The sequence below is a fragment of the Petaurus breviceps genome, unplaced genomic scaffold, assembly GCF_028583685.1.
Source record: "Petaurus breviceps papuanus isolate PSGF00001 unplaced genomic scaffold, PetGlider_PUasm1.0 227, whole genome shotgun sequence".
Taxonomy (NCBI): domain Eukaryota; kingdom Metazoa; phylum Chordata; class Mammalia; order Diprotodontia; family Petauridae; genus Petaurus; species Petaurus breviceps.
In genome coordinates, this window is record NW_027185896.1 from 9,111,261 (window position 1) to 9,135,083 (window position 23,823).

The following is a 23,823-nucleotide window of genomic DNA, read 5'->3' on the forward strand; positions in this document are numbered from 1 at the left end:
CTGGCACCTGGGAGGGTGCTTGTTGAAGTGAATGAAATCGTTTCTAATTGCCGGTCCCGTCTGCCGGACTCTGACTGAGTCTGTGCCTGTATGTGTGTGACTGTGAATGGGTCTGTCTAGGCCTGGGTCTGTGTGACCGTGACTCTGGATGTGAGGCAGCCTTAGTGGGACAAGGGGTTATCAAAGGGAGAAGAGGAGGAGGGAGAGCAGGGTGAGTGGTGAAATCTGTGCCAGGGGCCAGGGATGGGGGTAGGGTTGGAGGGGTGGGTACCAGGAGTCTCCCTGGGGGTTTGGGGTTTTGAGCTCACACCCATCCCCCCACCTTGATTCCCTGGGAGGGGGGAGGGATTAGGGTCAGGTGCCTCCTGGGATAGCCTCCCAGTACCCCATAATCCTAGGAACAAAGAGGAATAAGGGGGGATGAAGAGCCCAATATTCCCTCCCAGATCTCAGAAACTCATCCTTACTGATAATCTGCTCCTGAGGGTGGGCAGAGAACACACACACACACACACACACATACTGACAATGCCAGGCCCCAGTTTGACTTCTCTCCCCATCTCCCTCCCCTTCATAAAGCAGTTCTGAGGCTTCATCCCAGGCCTGAAATGCTGCCATAGCTGGGGTGTGGCACTTTGGGGTCAAACAGAGGCTGGGTCCAGCAAGGACAGACTTGTACTATAGTAGGCCTAGCAATGGAATTGGGGTCTAAGGACATGGGTACAAATCCTGGTCCTATGTTTTACTCTCTTTTTGGAAAATGAGGGTCTAGGACCAGATGAACATGCTGTCTGATGATGGTTAGAGGATTTTTACTTCTTGCCTCCGGCCTACTCAAATTTTCATGGCCCTGCCCTCAACTCAGTTCTATTCACTAGAGGCAAGAGGCCTGAGGCTGCTTGAGTTCAAAAACTGCTTGTCCCAACACAGGTCAAAGGAACCCAAGTATCTGTGCTTCTAACCTAAAGTTGTTGAAGATTGTTTTCTGAATCTGTGCCTCAGTTTCCCCAGTTCAAAAACCATGTTAGTCTGGTGAAGTTGGGGTGCTGGGGCTTCAGGGGGTGTATCAGAGCACATCCGGTGGCCACCTAGCTCACAGGCTAAGGGATGGGTCAGGCCTAGAAATCATTTATGGATCTAAAGGTAATCTAGTCCTGCTGTGAGACACATTTTACAGACCAGAAAACTGAGCCCACAGAAGTTTCCATGACCTTGCTCAAGGTCACATAGCTAGTCAACGACAGATCTGGGATTTGAACTCAGGACCTCTGACTCCAAAGCTTACACTCTAGTTCTACATACCAAGGCTCAAGTACAAACCTGGAGGGGACCAAGATATCCCAGAAAAGTGGTGGTGTCTCTTGGGGGTGGGGTATGTCAACATGGGGTCTGATGACAGGGCCATAGGGTGCATCTGTTCTCTCCTATAATCTCTGCTGAAGCTGGGAAGGCTTGAACATGGGACTTGAAATGCCCGTCTAGTTTAAGCTCTGCCACTAACCTAGGCCTCAGTTTCCCCACTTATGTTCTTGAAGGGGTTGGTGGTTGCCTTACCCCAACCTATCTGTAAAATGCTTAGACCACATAATTTCTTAGGTTGCTCCCCGTTCTGACATTTCTGTGTCTCTATCTCATGCTCTTCTCCTCCTGTCTCCCCTTTGAAAAAGACTGTTGGTCCCATCTCCCCTCCCTCTGCCCCAACAATGGGAATTGTTTTGCTTGGGTCAGTCTCAGTTTCCTCATCTGTGGGCCCTTTTGTGGGCTCCTAAGTCCCTGAACGCTGTTAGTGCTCTGGCTTCCTGGAGACATACAGCTGGTGGCTGCTTAGGGAATCCTCTGTCTCCCATGGAAGGAAATGGAAGAGAAGATGCTGATGAGGAAAGAAGAACCCCCATTTCATTTTCCCTCTGTCTCTCTGTGTCTCTCCAGCTGCTTTCCCCCCTCCGCTGCCCCTCAACAGGTTATAAATAACATGGAACTCCACTCCCACCACATCAGGGCTTTCTGGACTATTTTAGGGCTGGGTGGGACTTCTGGGCACTGCTCCTGCCCCATGGGGGGCGGGGAGACTCAGCTCCCCACCCAGAGGCCCAGGCATCAAAGTAAGTTCTCCCTCAGAGAAGGAACTTGGTGGTGCATTGGATAGAGCCTGAAGGAAGACTCATCTTCCCAAGTTCAAATCTGGCCTCAGACACTTCCTAGTGGTATGACCCTGGGCAAGTCACTTAACCATGTTTGCCTCAGTTTCCTCATCTCTATAAAATGAGCTGGAGAAGGAAATGGCAAACTGCTCTAGTATCTTTGCCAAGAAAACCCCAAATGGGGTCACAACAGAAAATGAGTTAACAGCAATTGACTTCTCCTTATCCTTAGCCCATGACTATAGCCACCCTGGCTGCAACCCTCAGTAAGTGGGCCTGTAAGTGGTCCACAAGCTTGGTTCCTTATAAACTACTGATGAGACTTGAACTTCCAAACCCTACCATCCTAGGCCACATCCCACTCTTCTTCCCTCCCATAATCCTGGGGTCAACTCTCCCCATTCTCCCACAGTCTGTCTCCAAACCAGCAATTTCTCCATCCTCTGAAACCTGGGTTTACTCCCTGGCTGTGGATGGGGAAAGGGGGAGTTAACCCCATGGACTCTTTGGGGAGGGGCTGAATGACTCAATCTATGCCTGGAAAGTAATGAGACCCTTGCTGACCTCTCTTTGCAACTTAGGCTCCCCCACCCCCACCCCATTCCTAGAGCACCCTCTTCTTTGCCCCCACAATGGCTGGGAATTTCCCCTAGCCCCCAAGGAGGTAGATAAGGCCTTATTGAGCCAGCCCCCGCCTGCCCACTCAGGACAATGAAGGCCTTGTCTCCTAGAGTTCAGCGATGCCGAGATGGGGAGCTGACAGAGCCTGCCCCCCCTCTCTCCTTATTTATGTCCTGATCCTGTGGTGGGGAGGGAGGGGAGAGAGAAGGAGGAATGAATAAGTGAACAAAGCCTCAGCCTGGGTCGGGGGGAGCATTCAGCCTTACCACTCTGGCCCCTGTGGTGGGGCCTTTTTTGCCTAAAGGTGTGGGTTTGTGGGCTTGGGGTGGAGGGTTGTGGGCTGTTGCCTTAAGGAATCATTTGTGCACCAGGGTCAGGACTCCATATGTTCTAGAGAGCTGGGGGATCACATCAGACCCCAGGTGCTCCTTCCCCCATTTCCCAGAAAGAGCAGGATACAGGGAGGTAGAGAATAAGTGATGTGGGGGGACAAAAGTCTGAGATAGGGGATTGAGGGACAGAGGAGAAGGAGGCTGGAGGACAAGGGAAAGGAATGGAAGACAGAAGGATGAGGACCTGAGGCCAGAGGGATGGGAAATAGGAGGACGGGAAGACTGGACCTTCAGGTACAGAACAGAAACATGGGATGGCAGCAGAGGGATGGGAGACAGTATGTGTGAAAGGCCAAAGGAAGAGGATCAGGTGTTCTGAGGACAGAGATATTGAGGACAGAGGTATTAGGGGCAGGATAGGAGAGGGTGGTGAGATGGGGCCAGGGGGATTGGGGAGGGGGCAGAGGGATAGGGCACAGTATATATGAAAGACTGAGGGAACAGGACCAGGTGTTCTGAGGACAGAGATATTAAGGGCAGGATAGGAGAGGGTGGTGAGATGGGGACAGAGAGATGGGATAGGGGATGTAGGGGAAGAATTCATCCACTTTGGATCTCTGCTCATTGATCTGTCTGTGGGTGGGATGGGAGAGAAAGGGGCTAGCTAACTAGGGGTTTTGTCCCCTCTTTCCAGGAGAGTCACCTGGACTGGCCCTGCTTCCCAACCACAGAAGGGTGTGGTGGGTTCAGGGTTGTACAGGCCATCATTGACAGTGAAGCCAGCTAACTCAAAGAGACTTCTATGTACCATACCCCAGCAGCTCTGTCCCCGGAATAGCCCCTGGACAGAGGACAGAGGACACAAGGCCTTCCTGGACAGCCTCCCTGGCACAGATGCTTCCGTTTTCTGTGTTCTGTTCAGCTGGGACAGTGGACACAGGGAGAGGGCATTAAAAGGGCAGCTTCCCTGCCCCCACCCCAACTCTATTCTAAGACAGCCCTCTTGTCTCTCACTTATCAGTACAGGCAATGGGTAGGGAGACTATGTTATCACTGGTCCATGTTCCAGGGAGAAGATGGGGAGAGGGAGTCAGGTAGGGATGGAGCCACAGATGCCCCCTCCCAAACTAGTGAGGAGATAGCTGGGAGGCAAGGACTCTGAAGTATCCCTGGGCTGGCAGTTGAGTTCTGGGGAAACCCCATCCACAGGAAAAGTCTCAGGAAGGGGGGGCAGGGGTGTGTCTGCTTCCTTCCCAATGGGGGAGGGGGCTGTCATCTCATGCCAACATCCTACCCACAGAGGAGATGGCTGAGGGGCATGGAAATTGGGAGGAGAAAGAATACAAAGAAATTGGAGGGAGTGTTAGAAGGCCAGAAGTGGGGTGGGACAGGGAGAGGGTGGGACAGGGAGAGAGTGAACCAGGAGACTGGAGAATGGGAAGGATATGGGAATGGAGTGATGGGCCTGGGGAAAGAGACATAGGCTAAAGGAATGGGGGACAAGGGACAAAGAGATGGAAAGATGAAGTGAGAGATGGGACAAAAGGAGGAAGGGTAGAGGGATGGAGGTAAGAGCTGGGTCTTACCTGCCTTCAGCCTCTCCTTGGTTTAATCCATCCTGCATTTGGGCCTCATTGACTCTTCTCATCACTACTTACCTTTTCATCCTAATTTCATACTATTCCCTTTCAGGCATTCTGCATTCCAGCCAAACTAGACTTCTCCCATCCTCCATTCTCATCCTCCTGCCTCCAGCCTCTGGACATTTGCCCAAGCTGTGCCCCCTGTCTGCAGTGCACTCTTTCCTCCATCTTCTCCTTTGGAACATCTTCTATTCTCTTAGACATAGCTCAGGCACCACCTCCTCCAGGAAGCCTTCCTTTGGACTGTAATCTCTCCCATAGTTCTTTGCTTGGGTCTTTGCCTCCATCCCACTCTGCCTTACTGTAGCATATGAGCTGGGGCACCTCATTCTCTTTTCTCCTTTCTCCTCCCCCATTAGAATATAAGCTCCTCTAGGGCAGGGGATGTGCCCTCTTTCATTTGTAGATTTCCAACAGGAGCATAAGGACTTTAGATGCTTAATACATGTAGAACTGAATTGAATTTCTTAGACCTCTCCTCACCTTAGGGCACCTAGCTGTGCCCTTCCTGAGACTCTCCATAAAAGGCCCGTTTCCCCATCTGACATAAGGGAAAGGTGAGGTAGGGGGTCTTTTGGGCACCTCTGGGAAAGGGTGGGTTCGACTTTCCCAAGAAGGTGGGTGGATGGGGGAAGGAGCAGCTGGCTCGAGTCCCTCCCACATTTGGGTAGCCCTGTTGGGTCATTGGGAGTCCCTCCAGTTCTGTCCTGGACAGTAGGGGTGAGACATGAACTAGGAGTCTCCAGCTGTCAGTCAGATAGACTGTGGGCCCTGGGGCCAGTTATCAGTCCCTGCTCCTCTCTGTGCCTCGGTTTCCCCCACCATACAACAAAGGTGTTTAGTCTCCAAAATTTCTTTTCGCTTTGGCATTCCTTATTCTGACACTCTAGGTTCTGTGCTCCTTTCTAGTCCTCATGTGCCGTGGTCTCTGTTCTTTACCTCTGGCATGCTCTCTGCTAAGGCTCCTGGCTCTGACATTCTGTGATCTAGGTCCTAGGTCCCTCCTCCAGCCCCAACATTCTCCATGGTCTAAGTGTGAATCTCTGATGGCCCTTGTCCCTGGGCTCAGAGGCCCCTCCACTTCCCTACCTTACCACATGTATAAGGGGAGTATCCCTGTGGGCCCCAAGGTGGGAGGAGGCACTTTGGGACTAGTAGCACCCTCCTAAGTCTGTGTTGTCGGGTGACTTTGGGAAAGGGAATGTCCTCAGCCCCAGCCTGACCCCAACTGACCCCAGTCTGCTCTCCAACTGAGGCCCAACAATGAAAGCCATTGTACCTTAGGCCCAGGGCCCTGGTCTGGGGGCAGCAGCCACTGAGCTGAGGTGACGTCAGCCTCCCCAACCCTGTTCCCTCATTTAATATCCCCTCTGCTTATTTGGGGAAGGTGGGGTCCCTAGTGGAGGTGGGGGGGGGCCTGAGAGGAGGGAAGTTAAGTTGGGGGAGGGGAAGAAACTGCCCCCCAAGGCCTCAGTCATTGGGGGAGGGGAAGGAGCAAAGGGGTAGAAAAGAGGGGGCAGGCAAGTTATCCCAAGGCTGGCTGAGATAAGGTCATCTCAGAGCTTGGGCAGCTAGGCCGAGCCTGCCCCCTTGTGGGGAAAGACATTTGGGCAGGCTCAGAGTCCTCACTGGGGACGTTAGATTCCCGAGTGGGGAGACCCAGGAGGACCTTCTTTTCTCGGCAGGGCCCAGCCAGCATACCTCTTGGAAGGTGAACTCTGTGGATAACTCGTTGGTCAATCACTTTCCCGTCAGTACCTCAGTGTCCTTGTCTGTGAAATGGGACTAATAATCATTACACTAAGGATCTTACAAGATTGTTCAGAGGAAGGTGTTTATGGAGGACTTGAAGTCCTTTGGAAGTGGGCTCTTATTAATACATAATAATCACAATATAGAGGGATGACTCAGAGTGCACACAGAAGGGAGATACTGAAGGGAGGCATCAAGACACTCTACATAGGCAGCCTGGAAAATGCATTGAATTCAGAACTGAGAGTTGAGAGGTCTGGGTTCTAATCCTGCCTTAGCCATGCACTCAGTGAGGCAGCTGGGGGCTTGGTGCATAGAGTGAGTTCAAGTCTGTCTTCTCACACTTACTAGCTATGTGACCATAAATGAATCACTTAACTTCTGTCTGCCTCAGTTTCCTCAACTGTGAAATGGGGATAAGACTAGCATCTACCTTGCAGGGTTGTTCTGAGGATCAAATGTAGACACCGCACGAATGCTTATGCCTAGTCTGCTGATTTGGGAGAGTCAGTCCAGGTTTCCCTGTTTCCTTCTCTGTCAAACTGGGGCCTTGGCTTGGATCCAGTTGGATGGGTCACTCCTGGGCTGACATTGTACCTTTGCAATCACTTTCCCTGTCTGGGCCTTCATTTCATCATCTGTAAAATCAGGGCAGGGCTTTGGCCTGGCTGGCTGCGGCTCTGGCTGGGAAGCCGGGAGCTGGTAAGTTCGTTGCTCTCCTGGCCCGGCTCCAGGCAAGGAAGCCTTTTTTTTCTTTTCTACTTCCTGCCCTACAGCTCTGCAGGTGTAATCCTCCTCCCACACCTGGAAACAAGGAGCCTGCCCACAGCTGCCCTTCCCCACCACACCCCTGACGGACTTTCCATGCTCCTGATACTTCCTTGATAGGTGAGCCTGGCCAAGCCGCTTCTTCCTCTGAGACTCGATTTTGTCATTTGAAAAAAATGGAGTTTTTACTACCTACAGAAATGGGGGCTGCTATTATTATTAGAAGGATACTTTGTGAGGGCAGGGAGAGAGATCTGGGATCCCCAGGAACCTTGGGCCTGGAAACCGATCATCCTGGCTGGAGGTGAGCAGTGGGAGGTGGGTTATTGGGTAGGAAGCATTCCTACCAAGGTCGGGGATCCATCCTCAGCCTGAACCCTCTGTCTTTGCCCCAGGGCAGCTGCTCTGGTCCCTAATCTGCTGTGTACCTCTGTAGGCCACAGCAAGGATTTAAGGTCCATCCAGCTGCAACTCAGCAGCATGGGCCTGAAAAGCACTTGCCTGTGAAAGAATGATGGTCTTGGAGAAAGGTGCTCAGGGTTTGAACCTTGAATCAATGCTATATGACTCAGGACAAGTCACTCAAACACCCTATGACCTCAGTGTCCTCATCTGTGCAATGGGCATTCACAATACCTGTAGTACTTATGTCACAGGGCCTCTGTGAGAAAAATGCTTTGTAGAGCCAAAATTCTAAAAAAAACAACATGAGTTGGGGGAGGAGGTGAATGAGGATAACAGGAGAGACTGAATCTAATTTGGGAACAGGAGTTGTTAGATGACTGCCTCCCCAAACAACCTAAAGGCAAGGGGCTCAGGGGTCCCTCTGGGGTTTACTTGGTTCTGAGGCCAAGACTTTTCCCTTTTAGCCTCTCCCATTGAAGGGGAGATATAAGGTCAAATGCTTGTGAGGCTAGAATTCTAATATCCTATAACAGTCCCATGAAAGGAAGGCTTCTCAGGATCCGGGTGACCTTTCTAGCTACCCATTTCTCGCCTACACTCTGCTTCCTCTTCATCACATTCTTTCCAGCCTGGTTCCCTAGAGTGCCAAGTACTCTGGGCTAGGGGGAGACTTGGTGGGGCTGCAGGAGCTATACTCACCCAGCTTGCTCCCCTGTTTTCTATTATCTGTAGAAAAGCAGGCTGATGTTGAAATATGTGTGTATGTATATGTATGGTTATATATGTGTGTGTGCATATGTATATGTATGGTTATATATGTGTGTGCATATGTATATGTATGGCTATATATATGCGTGTGCATATGTATATGTATGGTTATATATATGTGTGTGCACATGTATATGTATGGTTATATATGTGTGTGCACATGTATATGTATGGTTATATATATGTGTGTGAATATATCTTTGTCTATCTAATCTACCCATCTATCTATCTATCTATCTATCTATCTATCTATCTATCTGTCTGTCTATCCCTCTTTCTCTTTGTCTATCTCTCTGTTTACACACAAATATAAAAGGTTTTGGTGCTCTATCCTTGGCCCAGGGTATGAGAGAGGGTTCTTCCTGGGCTTTTCCAAAGGCTATGTCATCTCCCACTGCTTACCAAAGGGCACTAACATCCCTTCCCACTTCCTGAGCTGTGGACAGGTGTGGTGGGCTAAGGTTACAACTTGGAATTTGCTTAAAGATAGTAATAAATTAACAAAATAGGAAAACCTGTGATCTCTGCTCTGGCCCTGCTCCCCACCTTAGAGAAACCTCCTGGGACCAATCAACTTTATTCACAGAGACAACAGACTTTTTATTGGCTTGATGATTTTTTGAAGCATAGTAAGCTAACTGCAAAATTAACCATAGATTCCTGTGTGATTCTTCTACCTTCCACCTTTTTTCTACCTGGAGCATAAGCAGGAAAAGGAACTGGGAAGGAATGGCTGGTTGAGAATTTACTGAAATTGACTCAGCAGGTAAGCAGTCAGAGAAACCAAGGGATGGGAGGGGAGTACCAGAGATGGGTGCTGCCTCCCACTGGTCCCATGTTGGATAGGAGGTAAGGATTTTCAAGGCCAGTTTGGTCTCTTCCATTCTTGTTATGGGTCTATTCTGCCTCGTCCTGTTTTGATGGCCCCACACCACTCCAGGTCCCTGCCTTTGGACATCAGCTAAGGTTTCCAGAGTCCTTCGGAATCTGTCCCTTCTTTGGTTTTGATATGCCCAGGCTTCAGTGGCAGGGCCAGTGGGGTTCAGATGGGGAGGGGGCTGAAGGCACAAGTCTTCCTTGACCAACTGGAGATATCAGTCTCTGAAAACTTCTCCTGTACTCCTGGCTACATGGAAAGAACATCATGGAATTGCAGACCAAGGCATTTACTTTCTGTTCCCAACTATATAAAAGGACCAGGGAAAGAACTGAAGCTCTTTCTCTAGATGAAGGCCTAGTTTAGGTCTGAACAAGTTTAGGTATGAACTTTACACCTGCATGTAAAAATCTCATTCTAATGTTTCCTGTTACTTTAGTTCAATCTGATACCCTAGGTGATCCTTGTAAACCCTGCCATCCAGGATAACCTCTTGGGCTCCACCCGATTTTGGACCACCTGCCTTAATCCTATGGATAATTATATGATCTGGGTCAAGCCATCAACCAATAAGAAGCCACCACCCCAGGACTCCACTGAAGCTTCATACCCTGTCTGCCAGCGGGAGCACCACCTGTGTTATAAGCACAGGCCCCATTATTCTCCCAAGTCTGGCATGTATAAAACTTGACTGCATAGCCAATAATGTTGTGGGTTTTTTTTTTTCCAATTTACATCAGAATTTTTGTTTCATTCAAAAAAGGGATTGTCCTTGTGAAGTTAGTAAAAGGGTGCAATAGTGCTTGCTTTATAATGCATTAAGGGGCAGTCAGTACTGGAACAGGGTGCAATCTCTGTGTAAACTTTTAAGGGTTGCCTGAGCTTTATAGCTCTTCTAGGTAGGTGCCAGAAACACCTAGCTGCTCCCAGCCCCTTTCAGTTCCTTTGTACCTGAGCATATCATTTAGGCTAGTTCTCCAAAAGGTGTGAATATTTCTCCAACAATCCTCCATAGCCTATTTGATTCATGCTTGCCTCTCTCCCACTGATATCCTAATTCTCTTTGTCAACTTCATATAACCTAAAAGTATTTTTTTTTTGGAGGGGGAAGGCAGGACAATTGGGGTTAAGTGACTTGCCCAAGGTCACATGGCCAGTAAGTGTTAAGTGTCTGAGGGCAGATTTGAACTCAGGTCCTCCTAACTCCAGGGCCAATGCTCTATTCACTGTGCCACCTAGCTGCCCCTACCCTAAAGTATTGTTCACTCACATGTAGATTAGAATACATTTTCCTGAATGTACTTATTTTACTGAAAAAAAAAATATTAAAAGTCTCAAAGGACAGTCTGAAATTTCAACTCCCTCAGACTCCTTTTATTTTTTTCTATAAAAAATAAATTTTAAATATACCTTTGTCTTCACATCACTGTTATTTCAATCTCATTCCAAACTGAACCCTCTTTTTTTTTCTTTTTCTTTTTGCTTTTTGGAGGGGAGAGGTCAGGGCAACTGGGGTTGTGACTTGCCCAAGGTCACACTGCTAGTAAGTATTAAGTGTCTGGGGTCGTATTTGAACTGAGGTCCTCCTGACTCCAGGGCCTGTGCTCTATGAACCCTCCTTTGGAACAAAGGAAAAACAATCAAGCAAAAAAAAAATCCAGTACCAGTGAGTACTTTTGAATGTAGATAATATTCCCTTCTGGCACTAGATGGCGCCATAGTGCATACAGTCCGAGACCTGGAATCAAGAAGACTCCCCTTCAGTTCAAATCTGGCCTCAGACACTATCAGCTGTGTGACCCTGGGCAAGTCACTTCACCCTGTCCGCCTCAGTTTCCTCATCTGTAAAATGAGTTGGAGAAGGAAATGGCAAACTACTCCAGTATCTTTGCCAAGAAAACCCCAAATGAGGTCACAAGGGATCAGATACGACTGAAAAAATGACAATTAGGAGTTCCCCATGTCAGTTCTACTAAAGAGGAGAAACATTTCATTATCTATTCTCCAATATCATCTCTGATTCTTAAAAATTATTCAGATTTTGACTATTTTAGTGATCTCATTTTCATTGTTAGAGTTGTGTATATTATTCTTAGTTTTTCTTATTTCACTCTAAATTAGTTCATACAAATCTTCCCATGTTTCTCTGAATTCCTCATAGTTTCCATTTTTTTTTTTACTGCATACTAATATTCTGTTACATTCATATCTCTGTGTTTTGTTTTCTTTTTTAAACCATTCCTCAATCAGTGGGCTCTAGCTTAGTTCCTGCTGCTAGGGATATTTTTATATATACTAGACCTGTTTTTTTCTTTGCTTTCCTTGAGTTGTGTGCTCAATAGTATCAGCTTTTAAAACTTACTGCTGGGGGTGGTTAGGTGGTGCAGTGAATAAAGAACCTGCCCTGGAGTCAGGAGGACCTGAGTTCAAATCCCACCCCAGACACTTACTAGCCATGTGACTTTAGGCAAGTCACTTAACCCCAATTGCCCTGCCCTCCCACCTCCAAAAGCAAACCCCTCCCAAAAAACAAAACAAACCTTATTGCTGCTCTTAGGAAGGTTTTAAATCACAACTTTCTCCACTTGGTTTTCTGGCCTGGTGTTTCTCAGGAAGCTCCCTCTGCTTTCAGAGTCTCTTGGAGAAAGAAGTTAAGTCACTTTACTGACTCCTGATCCTGGCCAGTGAGTTAATGGAAAACTGTTGCCTTCAGCTCTCAATAACTGCTCTCAATTTGTAGTAAGTATAAGCTAGAAAGCAGAGGAGAGAGACAGAGACAGAGAGACAGAGGGAGACAGAGGGAGACAGAGAGATGAGAGATACAGAGAGGATCTCTCTCTCTCTCTCACACACACACACACACTGTATGACTAGATAAATCACTTCACCTCTCACTATCCCAGGACATTCTTTAAGACTGTAACTTAGTGACTTTGATAGACTTAGCCCTTCTCAGCAATGCAAGGACCTAAAACAGTTCCAAAGGATTCATGATGAAAAATGCCTTCCACACCCAGAGAACTGGAGTCTGCATGCAGAGCGAAGCAGACTATTTTCTTGTTTTGTTTTGTTTTTTCTTTCTCATTCCTTATAATTCTTCCATGCAACATGACTAATGTTTAATAGGAATGTTTGTGTAGAGCCTATATCAGATTGCATGCCATCTTGGGAAGGGGGAGAAAATTTAAAACTTATGGAAGTGAATACTGAAAACTAAAAACAAATACAAATTTTAAAAAAGATTGTGACTTAGTACAGAAGAATGGCTTCTAGTACATCTCCTTATCTCTGCTGTGAATGAGGTGGCATGTTTCATTATGTGCTCTCCAATATTTTCCTTAGTGGTAAGGGAGTTTCCATATTGGAAGTTCCTTACACTGATGAAATTAACAAGTTTGGACCAATAACAAGGTGTATATTCAGACCAAGATGGTGGTTCTTATGCTAAGGAGAACAAAGAACTGTGGTGTGGTGGGAAGCCCCCTGGATTTGGAGCTCTCAGAGGAAGAGTTAACAGATAGAACACTGGACTTGAGTTTGAGGGATCAGGGTTCAAATCCTGTCTCAGACACTATTAGCTATGTGACCCTAGCTAGGAAAGTTATTTAACCTTTTGGTGCCTTAGTTTCCTTCTATGTAAAATATTGGAGTTGGATCCAGTGACCTCTAGGGGCCCTTCCATTTCTAAATCTCTGATCCTCTGACCTGGATTTGAATCCTAGCTCTGGAATGAACTTGCTGCATGGCCTTAGGGAGTCTTCCCTGACCTTAGCTCTTATAAAATGAGGATTTGGGATAGATTAGTTCTAAAGCCCTTTCACTTGAAATCCTTTTATCCTACTTTGCAAACACATATATTTGACTGATCTGAGATTTCATTAATGTGGGTGATTTCTCCAAAGGTCACACATTCTCGGTCTGGGCATTCTTGTTCTGTCTCTTATAAAGGTGGGGAGGCATCAACCCAACCACACCTCCAAAGAAGCATGAAGGCTATTCATCTGTTATAATAATAATATATAGTCAGTTAATCAACATTTATGAAGTGCCTAATGTATGCCAGGCACTATGCTAAAAGCCGGGGATACAGAAACAAAAGGCAGTCCCTGCCCTCAGGGAGCTTACAATCTAATGGGGGGGAAACAAGCAAACAAATATTTACAAACAAGTGATTTGTAGGACAAATTGGAAATTATCAACAGAGGGAAGGCACTAGAATTAAGAGGGACCGGGAAAAGTTTCCTATAAAAGGAAGCAGTAGGTAGAGATGAGAAAGGAGGGAGAGCATTCCAGGCATGGGGGGGGGGGAGGAATGAAGAGCCAAAGAGCCAAAGAAAATGCCCAGAGGAGACTGGTCTCACTGGATCGAAGGATATGAAGACTGGTAAGGTAAGAGGTGGTGAGGCTGTGGAGAACTCTGAACGACAGAGGATTTGGAGGAAATAGGGCCACCACTGGGTGACGTGTTTGAACCTGCACTTTAGGAAAATCAGTTTCATGGCTGAGTGGGGAAAGACTTGAGGCAGGTAGACCTATCAATATTTTAAGGTTTGCAAAACACTTTACAAATAATTCATTTTATCTTCACAACCCTGGGAGGTAGGTGCTATTATTGCTGCCCCGTTTTACAGAGGAAGAAACTGAGATAGGTTAAGTATCTAGCCCTGGGTCACATAGTAAATGTCCAAGGATGGATTTGAACTCAGGTCTTCCCTACTCCTATCTTTCACTCTTGCTACACTTCCTTTTCTGGTCATTATTCTGCTTCTTGGACACAATTTTATTTTGGTAAGGGGCTGCATATGGGGAGGGAGCCTGGGGTGGTGGATTGAGAGGCAGCCTTGAAGCCAGGAAGGTCTTTGTCTGACCCTGTGTTGCACTTCTCAGAGTTCTAAACAACTCTAAGACTTTAAGTTTAAGGCAGAAATTTTCTTATCTGGGAATTCCTTATGCCAATGACATCATAGTTCCAGGCTCTATCTGTACGGATTTCGTATTGTAGCTGTGTACCTGTTGCTAAGGTTACACAATGCCTTGCAGATGGTGGGACACTTGATAAATTGCCTTGTTCCCTCCCCTTCCTCAACCTCCCCACCTCTCCCTTGTTCTCCCCTTCCCAGCTGAACTTGATAAATGCTTGTCCAAATGAACTGGACATATGTAAGGGGCTTTGTAAACCTTAAAATACTATGGACACACCAGCGACTATTACTCAATTCTAATCTTTCATGATCCCCAAATTGCACTAAAGCTCAGTGATTGGGGACTGGTAACGAACAAAATAGGATTCCAAAGGATTCATGATGTTGTAACCCTCGACCCACCTCGGGACAAAGAAGTGGGCAGATGAAGACATGGGAATTAGTTTTGCTTGTCTGTACTTGTTTTTAACAGGGCTTTTGTTTTTCTCTCTCGATTGGAGGAGGGAGGGGCGGGCGAAAAGGCAGATTTTTTTTTTTGATTGAAAACATTTTAATTAAAAAATAACAGAGGTAAAAAAGATAACAAAAAAAAAATAAAGCTATCTTGGCAATGGAAGGGGCAGAACTACTGGACTCTTTATTTTGCTTTTCTCTTTCCCATCTCTCTTCCCATTACGAAGTCTTTGGACTGGGAAGGCCTGAAAGTGTGGCCAAAAAGGGAATTAATATTCAAGAGAAGTCGGGAGATTTTGAGGCCTTGATGAGTTCAAGTCAGAGGCTCAGAAAACGACATCCTTGGATACTGAAAGAACAGTAAATACGGTTGCCAAGTCCCTCAGCACCAGCGACTTCTGAGAGATCACAGACAACAAGCTAAGGTGTTCATAGGATCGCAAAATTTGAAAGTTGGAAGGTAGTCTGAATCTCTGGGACAACCCACGTGGGAAAAAGGATTCGAAACTACATCATGCTTCACAAGAGATCATCCAGTGTCTGCTAAAAGACATCCAGTGAGGAGGCGCCCATTCCATTTCTGGACAACTCGCCATCATTCCTGGGAAGCTTTTCCTGACATCCTCAATTTGCTTCTTTGGGACTAATGTTCCTAGTTCTTCTTCTGTACAAGTCTACATGAAGTCCCTTCAAATCCCTGAAGATGGCTCTCAGGTTCCATCACTGAGTTTTTTTCTCCTGTCTAAACAATGCCAATTCCTTCAACTGATCTTGATGTCATGGACCCATGTCCTTCAACCATCTTAGTTACCCTCGAACTGAAGAAGTGCAAATATCCCAATTTTCATAAAAAGGGAAGAGAATGGAGTAGGCAGATCTTGCCTAAAATTAGGGAGAATTGTCTGAAAATGAAACAGGCTGTTTTTTTTTGGGGGGGGGGGGGTGAACTCTCCTATGTACTTGTTATACCAGTAAAAGGTAAGGCAGAGAAGTAGCCACTAAACCTGTCTGGGCTTTGTGACCAGCCAACTCCCCAACACTCTATTTCCTTTTGAGTCCTTACCAGGTGATTGGAACAGGGTGAGACCAAGTACCAAGTGGTGGCATTTCCATGCTGGCTACCCAGCACCTGATCCAGGCACAGTGTTTGGGGATTCTCTCTGCTCCATTGCCTCCCACCCTCCAACTGGTAAGTTCAATGTTCTGTCCTCTGAGAAGGGAGGAATATTGGAGGGAAGTATGTGCTAATGCATTGGGAAGAGAATGGCTGGGAATACCTGGGCCCAGAGGCCAACTACCCACTGTACACCACCAATGCTTGTCCAGAATAGGGGTGGGAGCACCAGCACCCCTTTCTGTACCAGGACAGGATGCCCTCCCAACCCCCCAAGCCAGTACAGGGGAGTCCTAGGAACTTAAGTCAGAGACTAGAGCCAGGAAAGACCCCTCAGTCACATCAGAGAAGACAAAGAGGAAGACTCAGCAGGCAAGTTTTTTTCTTTCTACATTTTATTATTTCAAACCAGGTGAACAATTTGATAAAACGTGTGAAAAAAGCAAGGAGGCATCCGATGCTGTTGACTCTGGGGCCTGGGGCAGGGTTCAGGGGCTGAGGATGAGGGATGAAGATGGGAACCCTCATGGCAGTGGCCTTTCCTATCGTTAGAGCTAAGGAGCTACAGTTAATGGAGCTGGCGGGAGAACTGCCGGAGGGGGATGGAGGCAGAGGGGAAGGGGGCCCGAGGCGGAGGGGAAGGGGGATGGAGGCAGGGCTGCTGGGAATGGGGGATGAAGAGAAGCCCCCGGTGACGTTGGCAGTTGACTCAAGACTTAGCCCTTTTGGAAACCTTTGTTGGGGGTGGGGATGGAGTTGGAACAGAGAATTCTTGGGGGGGGGGGGGGCGGAGTTGGAATAGAGAAGAAAAGGCAGAGGGGGAGGAGATGAGGCTTCGGGTGGCTGGAGAGCTGCTGTCCCATCATCAGTGGGTGCAGAATACAGGTGAAGCCCCCACAACAGCCCCCAGGGCCAGAGCAAGCGATGAGACAGACAGATGTAAACAGACAGACAGCCAAGGCACGGGCTCCCCTGAAGGAGGTGATCCAGCACAGACCAGGACGACTCAGCCATTCAGTACATGACAGTTTTAAATAGTCTTCTCTAAAAAGGTCCCTAAAGTTTTGATTTATATTTAAAAAAAAACACACACACAAAAGGCCCAAGAAAAACAGAGGAGCTTTGGGACTTCTGGGCTAAGGAATGTTGTCATCAGCATCACCGTCCTGTTCAGGGTGGCTTTGTGCTTTATCCTGGAAGGGCTCCCCAAGGCCCTGAGGGGGCTGGGCCGGCCTGGAAGGGGACGGGCACAGCTGGCGAGGGGCTTCCTGCCAATGCAGGGACCAGGGGCTGGGCTGGGGGTTGGGGGGAACGTCCTGGAAGGCAGAGGTGCCAACAGTATTGGCCAGAGAAATACAGGGTTTCCTTTACCACAAACCCAAGTTTCAGAAAGACTGACACCCCCCTCCCCCCAACACAGAATAAAATAGAAGAGAAACCAGGATGCGGCCCAGGATGGAGCTGGTGAAGGGACTGCTGTGGTGGGAGGGCTGGGGAGAGGGCAGGGAGGCAGGAGGCCCTCACAGCTGCTGGGCCAGGCAGGCTCAGACTCAAGGCTTGGGGGCCTCTGCCTTCCACTCTTCACCAAAGTCTCTTTGTTAGGTGGGGGAGAAACCAAAACACGGAAACAGAGGGAGAGGGGAGGAGACTGGGGAGAGAAGGTGAAGTCGCTATGACGGTGCATCCTTCCTTGGTCCTGTCTGCATCTTCCTCCTGCTCAGAGACTGACCAGCTCAAGTGGCCCTGGTGGGAGGAGAGATTAGTGAGCCCTGGGCGGCAGCGCCACGCAGCCAGAGTCCAGGTGGCTCTGCCCTGTTCTCGGCCTTCAGGCTGGGTCACTGGCTCCTGGCTGCTCCAGGCCACCCCCCGCCCCAGCCTCCAGCCTCCACCAGGACGTTCCCACTGCAGTGTCTCTCTGTCTCAGCATCCCCTTCTCTCTGGCCTTCCCAGCCCTCAGAACAATGACCAGGCCCATTCATCAAGGTCCTGGCTGCAGGCTTAGAAACCAGTCTGCAGTTGCTTGGTTACCAGGCTTTCTGAGGGCCTGGGGGTGGTGAGAGGGATGCCAGCAGGCCCTCCTCTAGCTATGTCTACAGCCAACCCCCTGCTGCTAGGACCCCCTCAGTGGAGGGAGGGCCCTGTCTGGACTTCAATTCCATTCAGTCTTCCTGCATTAACTCAAAGTGCCTTGAACTTTTAAAACTGCCTTCAAACTGTGTGTGTGTGTGTTGTCTGCACACTGATCTCTACCCAGACCAGGGGCTCCCCAAGGACTTCACAGCCTTCACCTCTACCTTGTCCCCCCTCCTCTTTAGACAGAAGACTTCCTGAGGTCAGAGCTGGGCCTCCCCCAGAATGTTCAGCCTCCGATCTCCCCACAGTGTGTGGTCCTTAGCTCTCTAATCCCCCTTCTGTCCTGGCCTGTCTTCCCTTTCCAGGTTCTCACCTCCCGCCCGCCGGCCCTCCACCTGCTCAGAAGAGGCCACAATCCTTCAGGTTGTTTTTGATGATGACGTCAGTGACGGCGTCAAACACAAACTGCACGTTCTTGGTGTCGGTGGCACAAGTGAAGTGCGTGTAGATCTCCTTGGTGTCCTTCCGCTTGTTCAGGTCCTCGAATTTGCTCTGGATGTAACTGGCAGCCTCGTCATACTTGTTTGCCCCTGGGGAGAGATGGGGATATTGGTGTATATATGGGGAAGAAGAGAGCTGTAGGGGCAGCCGCTGGCCACCCTTGCTACCGGCTCTGTGACTTCCCAGATCCAGTTGAAGCCCCACTACCTCCTTAGCTCTCAGGGGCTAAGCGCCATCTCCAGGTCACCAGGACCAAGCGCCAGAGACAACTCAGGGGATACCTCTGGTGGGGGCTCACCCAGGTAGGGAGAATAGAGAAAAACAATTCTGATAAGGAAAAAGGGGGATAGTCTAAAGAATCTGATGTGGATACAGAGGGAATCCCTCTGGCCACTTAAGATCTTAAAATGACTTGTGCAGAATGTGTAAGCAAGGGTAGATAAAGGTGAATACAAAAACAAGGCTGGAGAAGACAACTAAAGAGAACAGCTTTCTACTTATACTGGGGAAAAGAAGGATCATAGAAAGCCCAGGGCTGCTGCTCAGGCTGGATGGGACAATGGAGATGAATGTCCAATGAGAACGCTTATGTAGCTACTGTTTTCTCTGCCTAGGAAAGTCATCTTTGGACAGAGAAAGAATGAACAAAAGTGGGTGATCTGAGACTGATTCTTTTGTTTTTTTTGAGACTAATGACTCTTGATGAGCCCAAGTCACCAGGTCCAGAAAATTGATATTTCTGGATACTGAGAAGACGGGCAGACATGATTACTGAATCACTCACTGTCAATGAACTTTGAAAGACCATGGAGAACATGGAATCAGAATGGGGCAAAAACTGCCCTAATGACCCAAAAAGGGGAAAAAGTAGAATTTATCAACTATATGGATGTTATCTGAGCTACTATAGGGATGGCTAGAGAATGGGACATCGAGAAGAGAAGGCAGTAATCAATCACAAAGAGGTTTTCATGGGTGGGGATAAATGTAATTTTATACTTTGGATCCCAAAGTCAAACTCCCAAGTCTCAGATGGCCTTTTTAACAGCAGTTCAAGTTATTTTACTTCCTTTTCTGGCTCCATTTCTAGACCGATGCCCATTATCTAGCTTTCCACCTGGATTGCAGAGCATTTACTAAGTGGTCCAGACAAAGAGATGTGGGCTTGATAAAATTCCAGGGAGGCCAGTTCTGACCTGCTGAATGGCCATGTCCAAAGAATAGTCATTCACCATCTGATGACAACTTGGAAGGCATTCTCTAGGGAAGGGTCCTTGGGTCATGGCCTTGGCACCATGGTCTACTGGAACAAGTGCCAGACTTGGAGCCAGGAGACAGCTCAGTCCAGATCCAGCCTCTGAAACTCATTGGCTATGTGACCTCTGGCAAGGACCACTGGCTCTTCTCAGCTCACTTCCTCCATCTGTAGAATGGAGATGTTACCCATGGAATCTACAGTACCTCAATTCAATTCAATTCAGCAAGCATTAGTAAATGCCTGAAGTGTGCAAGGCTCTAGGGATACAAGGAGAAAATGAAGAAGAGCCCCTCTTTGTCAAGGAATTACATGCTCCTGGAGGTGGAAGATGGGAAGTGAGACATCCAGGGTGATGATGATGTCGATAACAGTTGTCATTTATATAGAGCTTTAAAGTTTGCAAGGCAAACCTTCGATATTCACGACAACCTGGTGAGGAAGGTGCTATTACTGTCCCCATTTTACAGATGGAGAAACTGAAGCTGGGGAAGGTTAACTGACTTGGCCAGAGTCACACACAGTAAGTGACTGAGGCAGGATTTTAACTCAGGTCTTCCTGCTTCTGGGTCCAGTGCTCAACCCCCCCAGCTGGCTCAAAGTAATTTCAAGAGGGAGAAAGCACTAACAACCTGGCAAAAATCAGGCGAAAGTCTGAGTGAGACAAAGTAAGAGGTGGCCCTTGAAGGATGCTAGGGATTCCAAGAGGCAGAGGTTAGGAAGGAAGGCATTCCATGCATGGGGACAGTCAATGCAAAGGCCTGGAAGCCGGAGGTCTCATAGCTAGTCTAGGGAGCAGGCAGAAGACCAGCTTGGCTAGCAGCTGTAGTATTGGGAGGAGAGGACTAGAAAGTAAGTGTGGAAAACTATGTGGGGAGAAGACTGAAAGGCCAGAGAGCTTGTGTTCTGTCCTAGGGACAGCAGGGAGCTGTGGAGGATTCTTGGGAAGGGGAGTGACACGGCCACACTAGTAATTTAGGAATATTCATTTGAGCTGTGTAGAAAATGGACCGGAGAGGAGGAAAACCAGAAGCAAGTAAACCAAATGGAAAGTGATGATGGTAGTCCAGGCAGAGGAGAGATGGAGTCCTGAGAGCTTGAGTCCTTCAAGGAGAGGGAAAGGGGATGGATAAAAGAGATTCTGTGGAAGGTGCTGGTTGGTCAGGTGGTGGGTCAAGGATGTATTAAGTCACACTCTATGCCAGGTCCTATGCCTGGGGTACAGAGAAAGGCAGAAACACAGTCCTTGCCTTCAAGGAGCTCCCATTCTAATGGGGGAGACAAAATGCAAAGAACATTTCTATACAGTTAAAATGCCGGTCATGTCAGAGGCCTGTGAGGGAGGGGAAGAGGGGAAAAGAGAAGCGGGACAGGCCTCTTACATAAGGCGGGACTGAAGGAAGCCAGGAGGGCTAGGTGATGACAGAGTCTGTACCATGCATGGAGTCTGGCCACTTAATGTCCCAAGTACAAGATGGTGGAAAGAGAATCTGAGTTCAGGAGGAGCCACCAGTGTGATGTGGTACAACCATAGCCTCTTGGTGTTTTCCAGAAAGGACCTTAAAGACTGCTCAATGCAAGCCCTCGCTTTGTTTCTCATTTCTATTTGGAAGGATGCATGTAATGTGGTATTTGTAACTTTGCAAATAGGAGAGCATGTTTTAAAGTTTGCAAAGCATATCATATCATATAAATCTCATGAAAATCCTTGGAAAGTGGTTGTTATTATTGTACTAACTCTATCAGTGAGGTAAAATGTTCTCAGCTAAGTGGACTATCCAGGGTCCACCAGCAGATGGGATTCAAGCCTATCCAGCATTGACTCCACTAGGCTGCCATGTTGTACACAGAGTAGCAGGGGCCCAACAAAGTTATCACTGAGGTCACGTGGGTATTGAGCTGAGAAGCTACCCCAGGCTCCCTCTGTTTTATATACCATGCTGTGCTAACATTAGCCAGGGAGAAGCTCATTGGCTTTTCTCCTAAATGAAGAGGCAGCCAGGTATCACAGTGGGAAGAGAGCTGGACTTGGGAGGTAGGATTTGAGTTCAAGTCCTTCCTCAGACATTTACTAGCTGTGGGACCTTGGGTAAATCACTTGGGCTCTCTCAGCCTCAGTTTCCTCATCAGTAAAAGGATGGGGTTGGGCTTGATGGTCTCTGAAGTCCTTTCCAGTCCTAATTCCATGATGCTATGTTAGGGTGAAGCAGCCTGAGCCAGCTCAGGCCAGGGCCATGGCCCCATGGAGCTGAGAGTTTCAGGACAAGATTTCAGGGTGATTCATTTGTACTTTTCTGTCCTGTGGCCAGTAAAGCTCTAGGAAAGGCATTAAGGCCAGGCCTTGATGGGATAGAGGGATAGAGATCAACGTGGCCACACCACTTGGGGAGGTGACAAGGAAGGGCAGAAGGAAGAGAAGCAAGCAGGAGCCTAGTGCTAGGCCAACGTCTCTTCCTTCCTGGGGTCTGTTTTTTCCCCCAGGTGTGTTTACAAAAGGAATTCAGAGGAATGGAGGCCAAGACAAAATCTTAAGTCTGGAGGCTTGAACAGACTCAGAGGCCATCTAGGCAAGCACCTTCAGTGTATAGGTGAGAAAGCTGTTGCCAACACGGTTGGTGGCCCAGGGCCAGCGGCCAGTCATCGTGAGAGGGGAAGCTGGCACACAATTCAGAGTCTTCCCATCACTGTCCTCCCCACTTCTGCCTTCCCTTCTCTTCTGGTTACTGGTAGAAACCTGGCTTATCTTCCCCAGTACGATGGGTCCTGTCAGAGGAGCTTCCTGAGGCCCCATCCATCCCCTCTGAGACAGTTTCTATGGCTAGAGAAGGAGCGAGGGGAACTTGGCTTAGGAGTAGCTGCCATTCTCCTCTCCTCCAGCAGGGGTCCCCCTTGGACCACTGGACAGCACTCTGTCCTTTCTCTGGCCCAGTGGTGTCCAGTGGGGTCTCAACTCTTCTCCATGACCCACCCTCCCGTCAGGGCTGACTTGCCTCCTATTCTCCCTCTCCTTCCAGGGCCTGGTTCCTTTTTCCTTAAACAAGGTAACACCAGGAAGGGGGCACCAGGAATGCCTCGCCTGAGCCCTTGGAGCCTAGTCTCCAGGGCCCTGCCCTCGCTGGGCTCCAGTCCATTCTGAGCACTCAGGGGTGCCTTTAGGTCATCTGTTCTGACTGAGGAGTTCAAATAGGTCACATTGGTGGTAAATGTGTTCATGTTGACTCCTTCACTACTAGGGGCTGCAGAACTGAGAAGCCCCCTGTGCACCCTGGGGATGGTCACTGTTGGGAGCTGTGAACCTGGCCTGCGAAGCTCCCCCCCACTCCCCCAGGGACTCGGGGGAGCAGATGGAGAGGCCTCCTCGGCACCTGGGGAAGCAGACGACAGTGCTCCTCCTCCCTTCCTCTAGCCAGGCCTCATACCTGAATACTCAGGAAAGCAGATGGTGAGGGGGCTGTGAGTGATCTTCTCTTCAAACAGGTCCTTCTTATTGAGGAAAAGGATGATGGAGGTGTCTGTGAACCACTTGTTGTTACAAATGCTATCGAAAAGCTTCATGCTCTCGTGCATTCGATTCTAGAGGCAGAATGAAGAAGGAAGGTCAGCTGAGGGGGAGGAAGCAGCAGGGAGTTCCCAGAATTTCTGAGACGATGTCCTAGGCCTCAGGCTCCAGGGTGGGAGGGAGAGGTGCACAGGAACTGCTCTTTCTAGCCCCAAGGCACAGGAGGTAGAATAGGGAGGAAGGGAGATGGACCACAGTAGGGCCCACCCCAAGCCACCTGCCATGGGCCAGAAGAGGTCCCCTGCAGGGCACAGCCCCAGCCCCAGCTGGGCAGTGGGGCTGGGGGGTTAGAGGGATGGAGGGAGACCAGGACTGTCATATGACACCAACACGCTGGGGTGTCTGGGAAAACAGAGCTCAGTGAGTAGAGTCAGGGCCCTGCCGCTGCTGTCCACCATGCCTAGTGTTCTACTTGTTTGCTAGTTTGCCAGCTGAGCCCTTTCTGGGAGCTACTGAGGCTGATGAAGGAGCAGGGAGGGCAGGAGGAAGGCAACAGGGGGTGTAAGTGAGATACTGAGGCCCCTCTGTTACTGGAGAGAAGTCACTCAGCCTTTTGGAGGGGGAGAGGACAGGAGAGGACTGAGATGCAAGGCAGAGCAGCAATGCTCTATCTGCAAAGCCTCCTTCCTCCTCCTACGA

At 48.7% G+C, this 23,823-nt stretch overlaps 1 protein-coding gene across 2 annotated transcripts in view; it reads right to left on the reverse strand.

The window, feature by feature from the left end:
* Nucleotides 1-16,917: 16,917 nt before the first annotated feature.
* Nucleotides 16,918-23,823, reverse strand: part of GNAI2 (G protein subunit alpha i2) — a 95,291-nt gene continuing 88,385 nt past the window's right edge. The window contains exons 7-9 of one of the 2 annotated variants that reach the window (XM_069095673.1): nucleotides 23,045-23,198; nucleotides 18,265-18,459; nucleotides 16,918-17,539 (exon numbers count right to left, since the gene is read on the reverse strand). In XM_069095673.1, coding sequence (XP_068951774.1) covers nucleotides 18,269-18,459; nucleotides 23,045-23,198 — 345 coding nt within the window. In that variant the 3' untranslated portion in view covers nucleotides 16,918-17,539; nucleotides 18,265-18,268. Of the gene's footprint in view, nucleotides 17,540-18,242; nucleotides 18,460-23,044; nucleotides 23,199-23,823 lie in introns of both variants that reach the window. The other variant, XM_069095674.1, reaches the window with a different exon arrangement.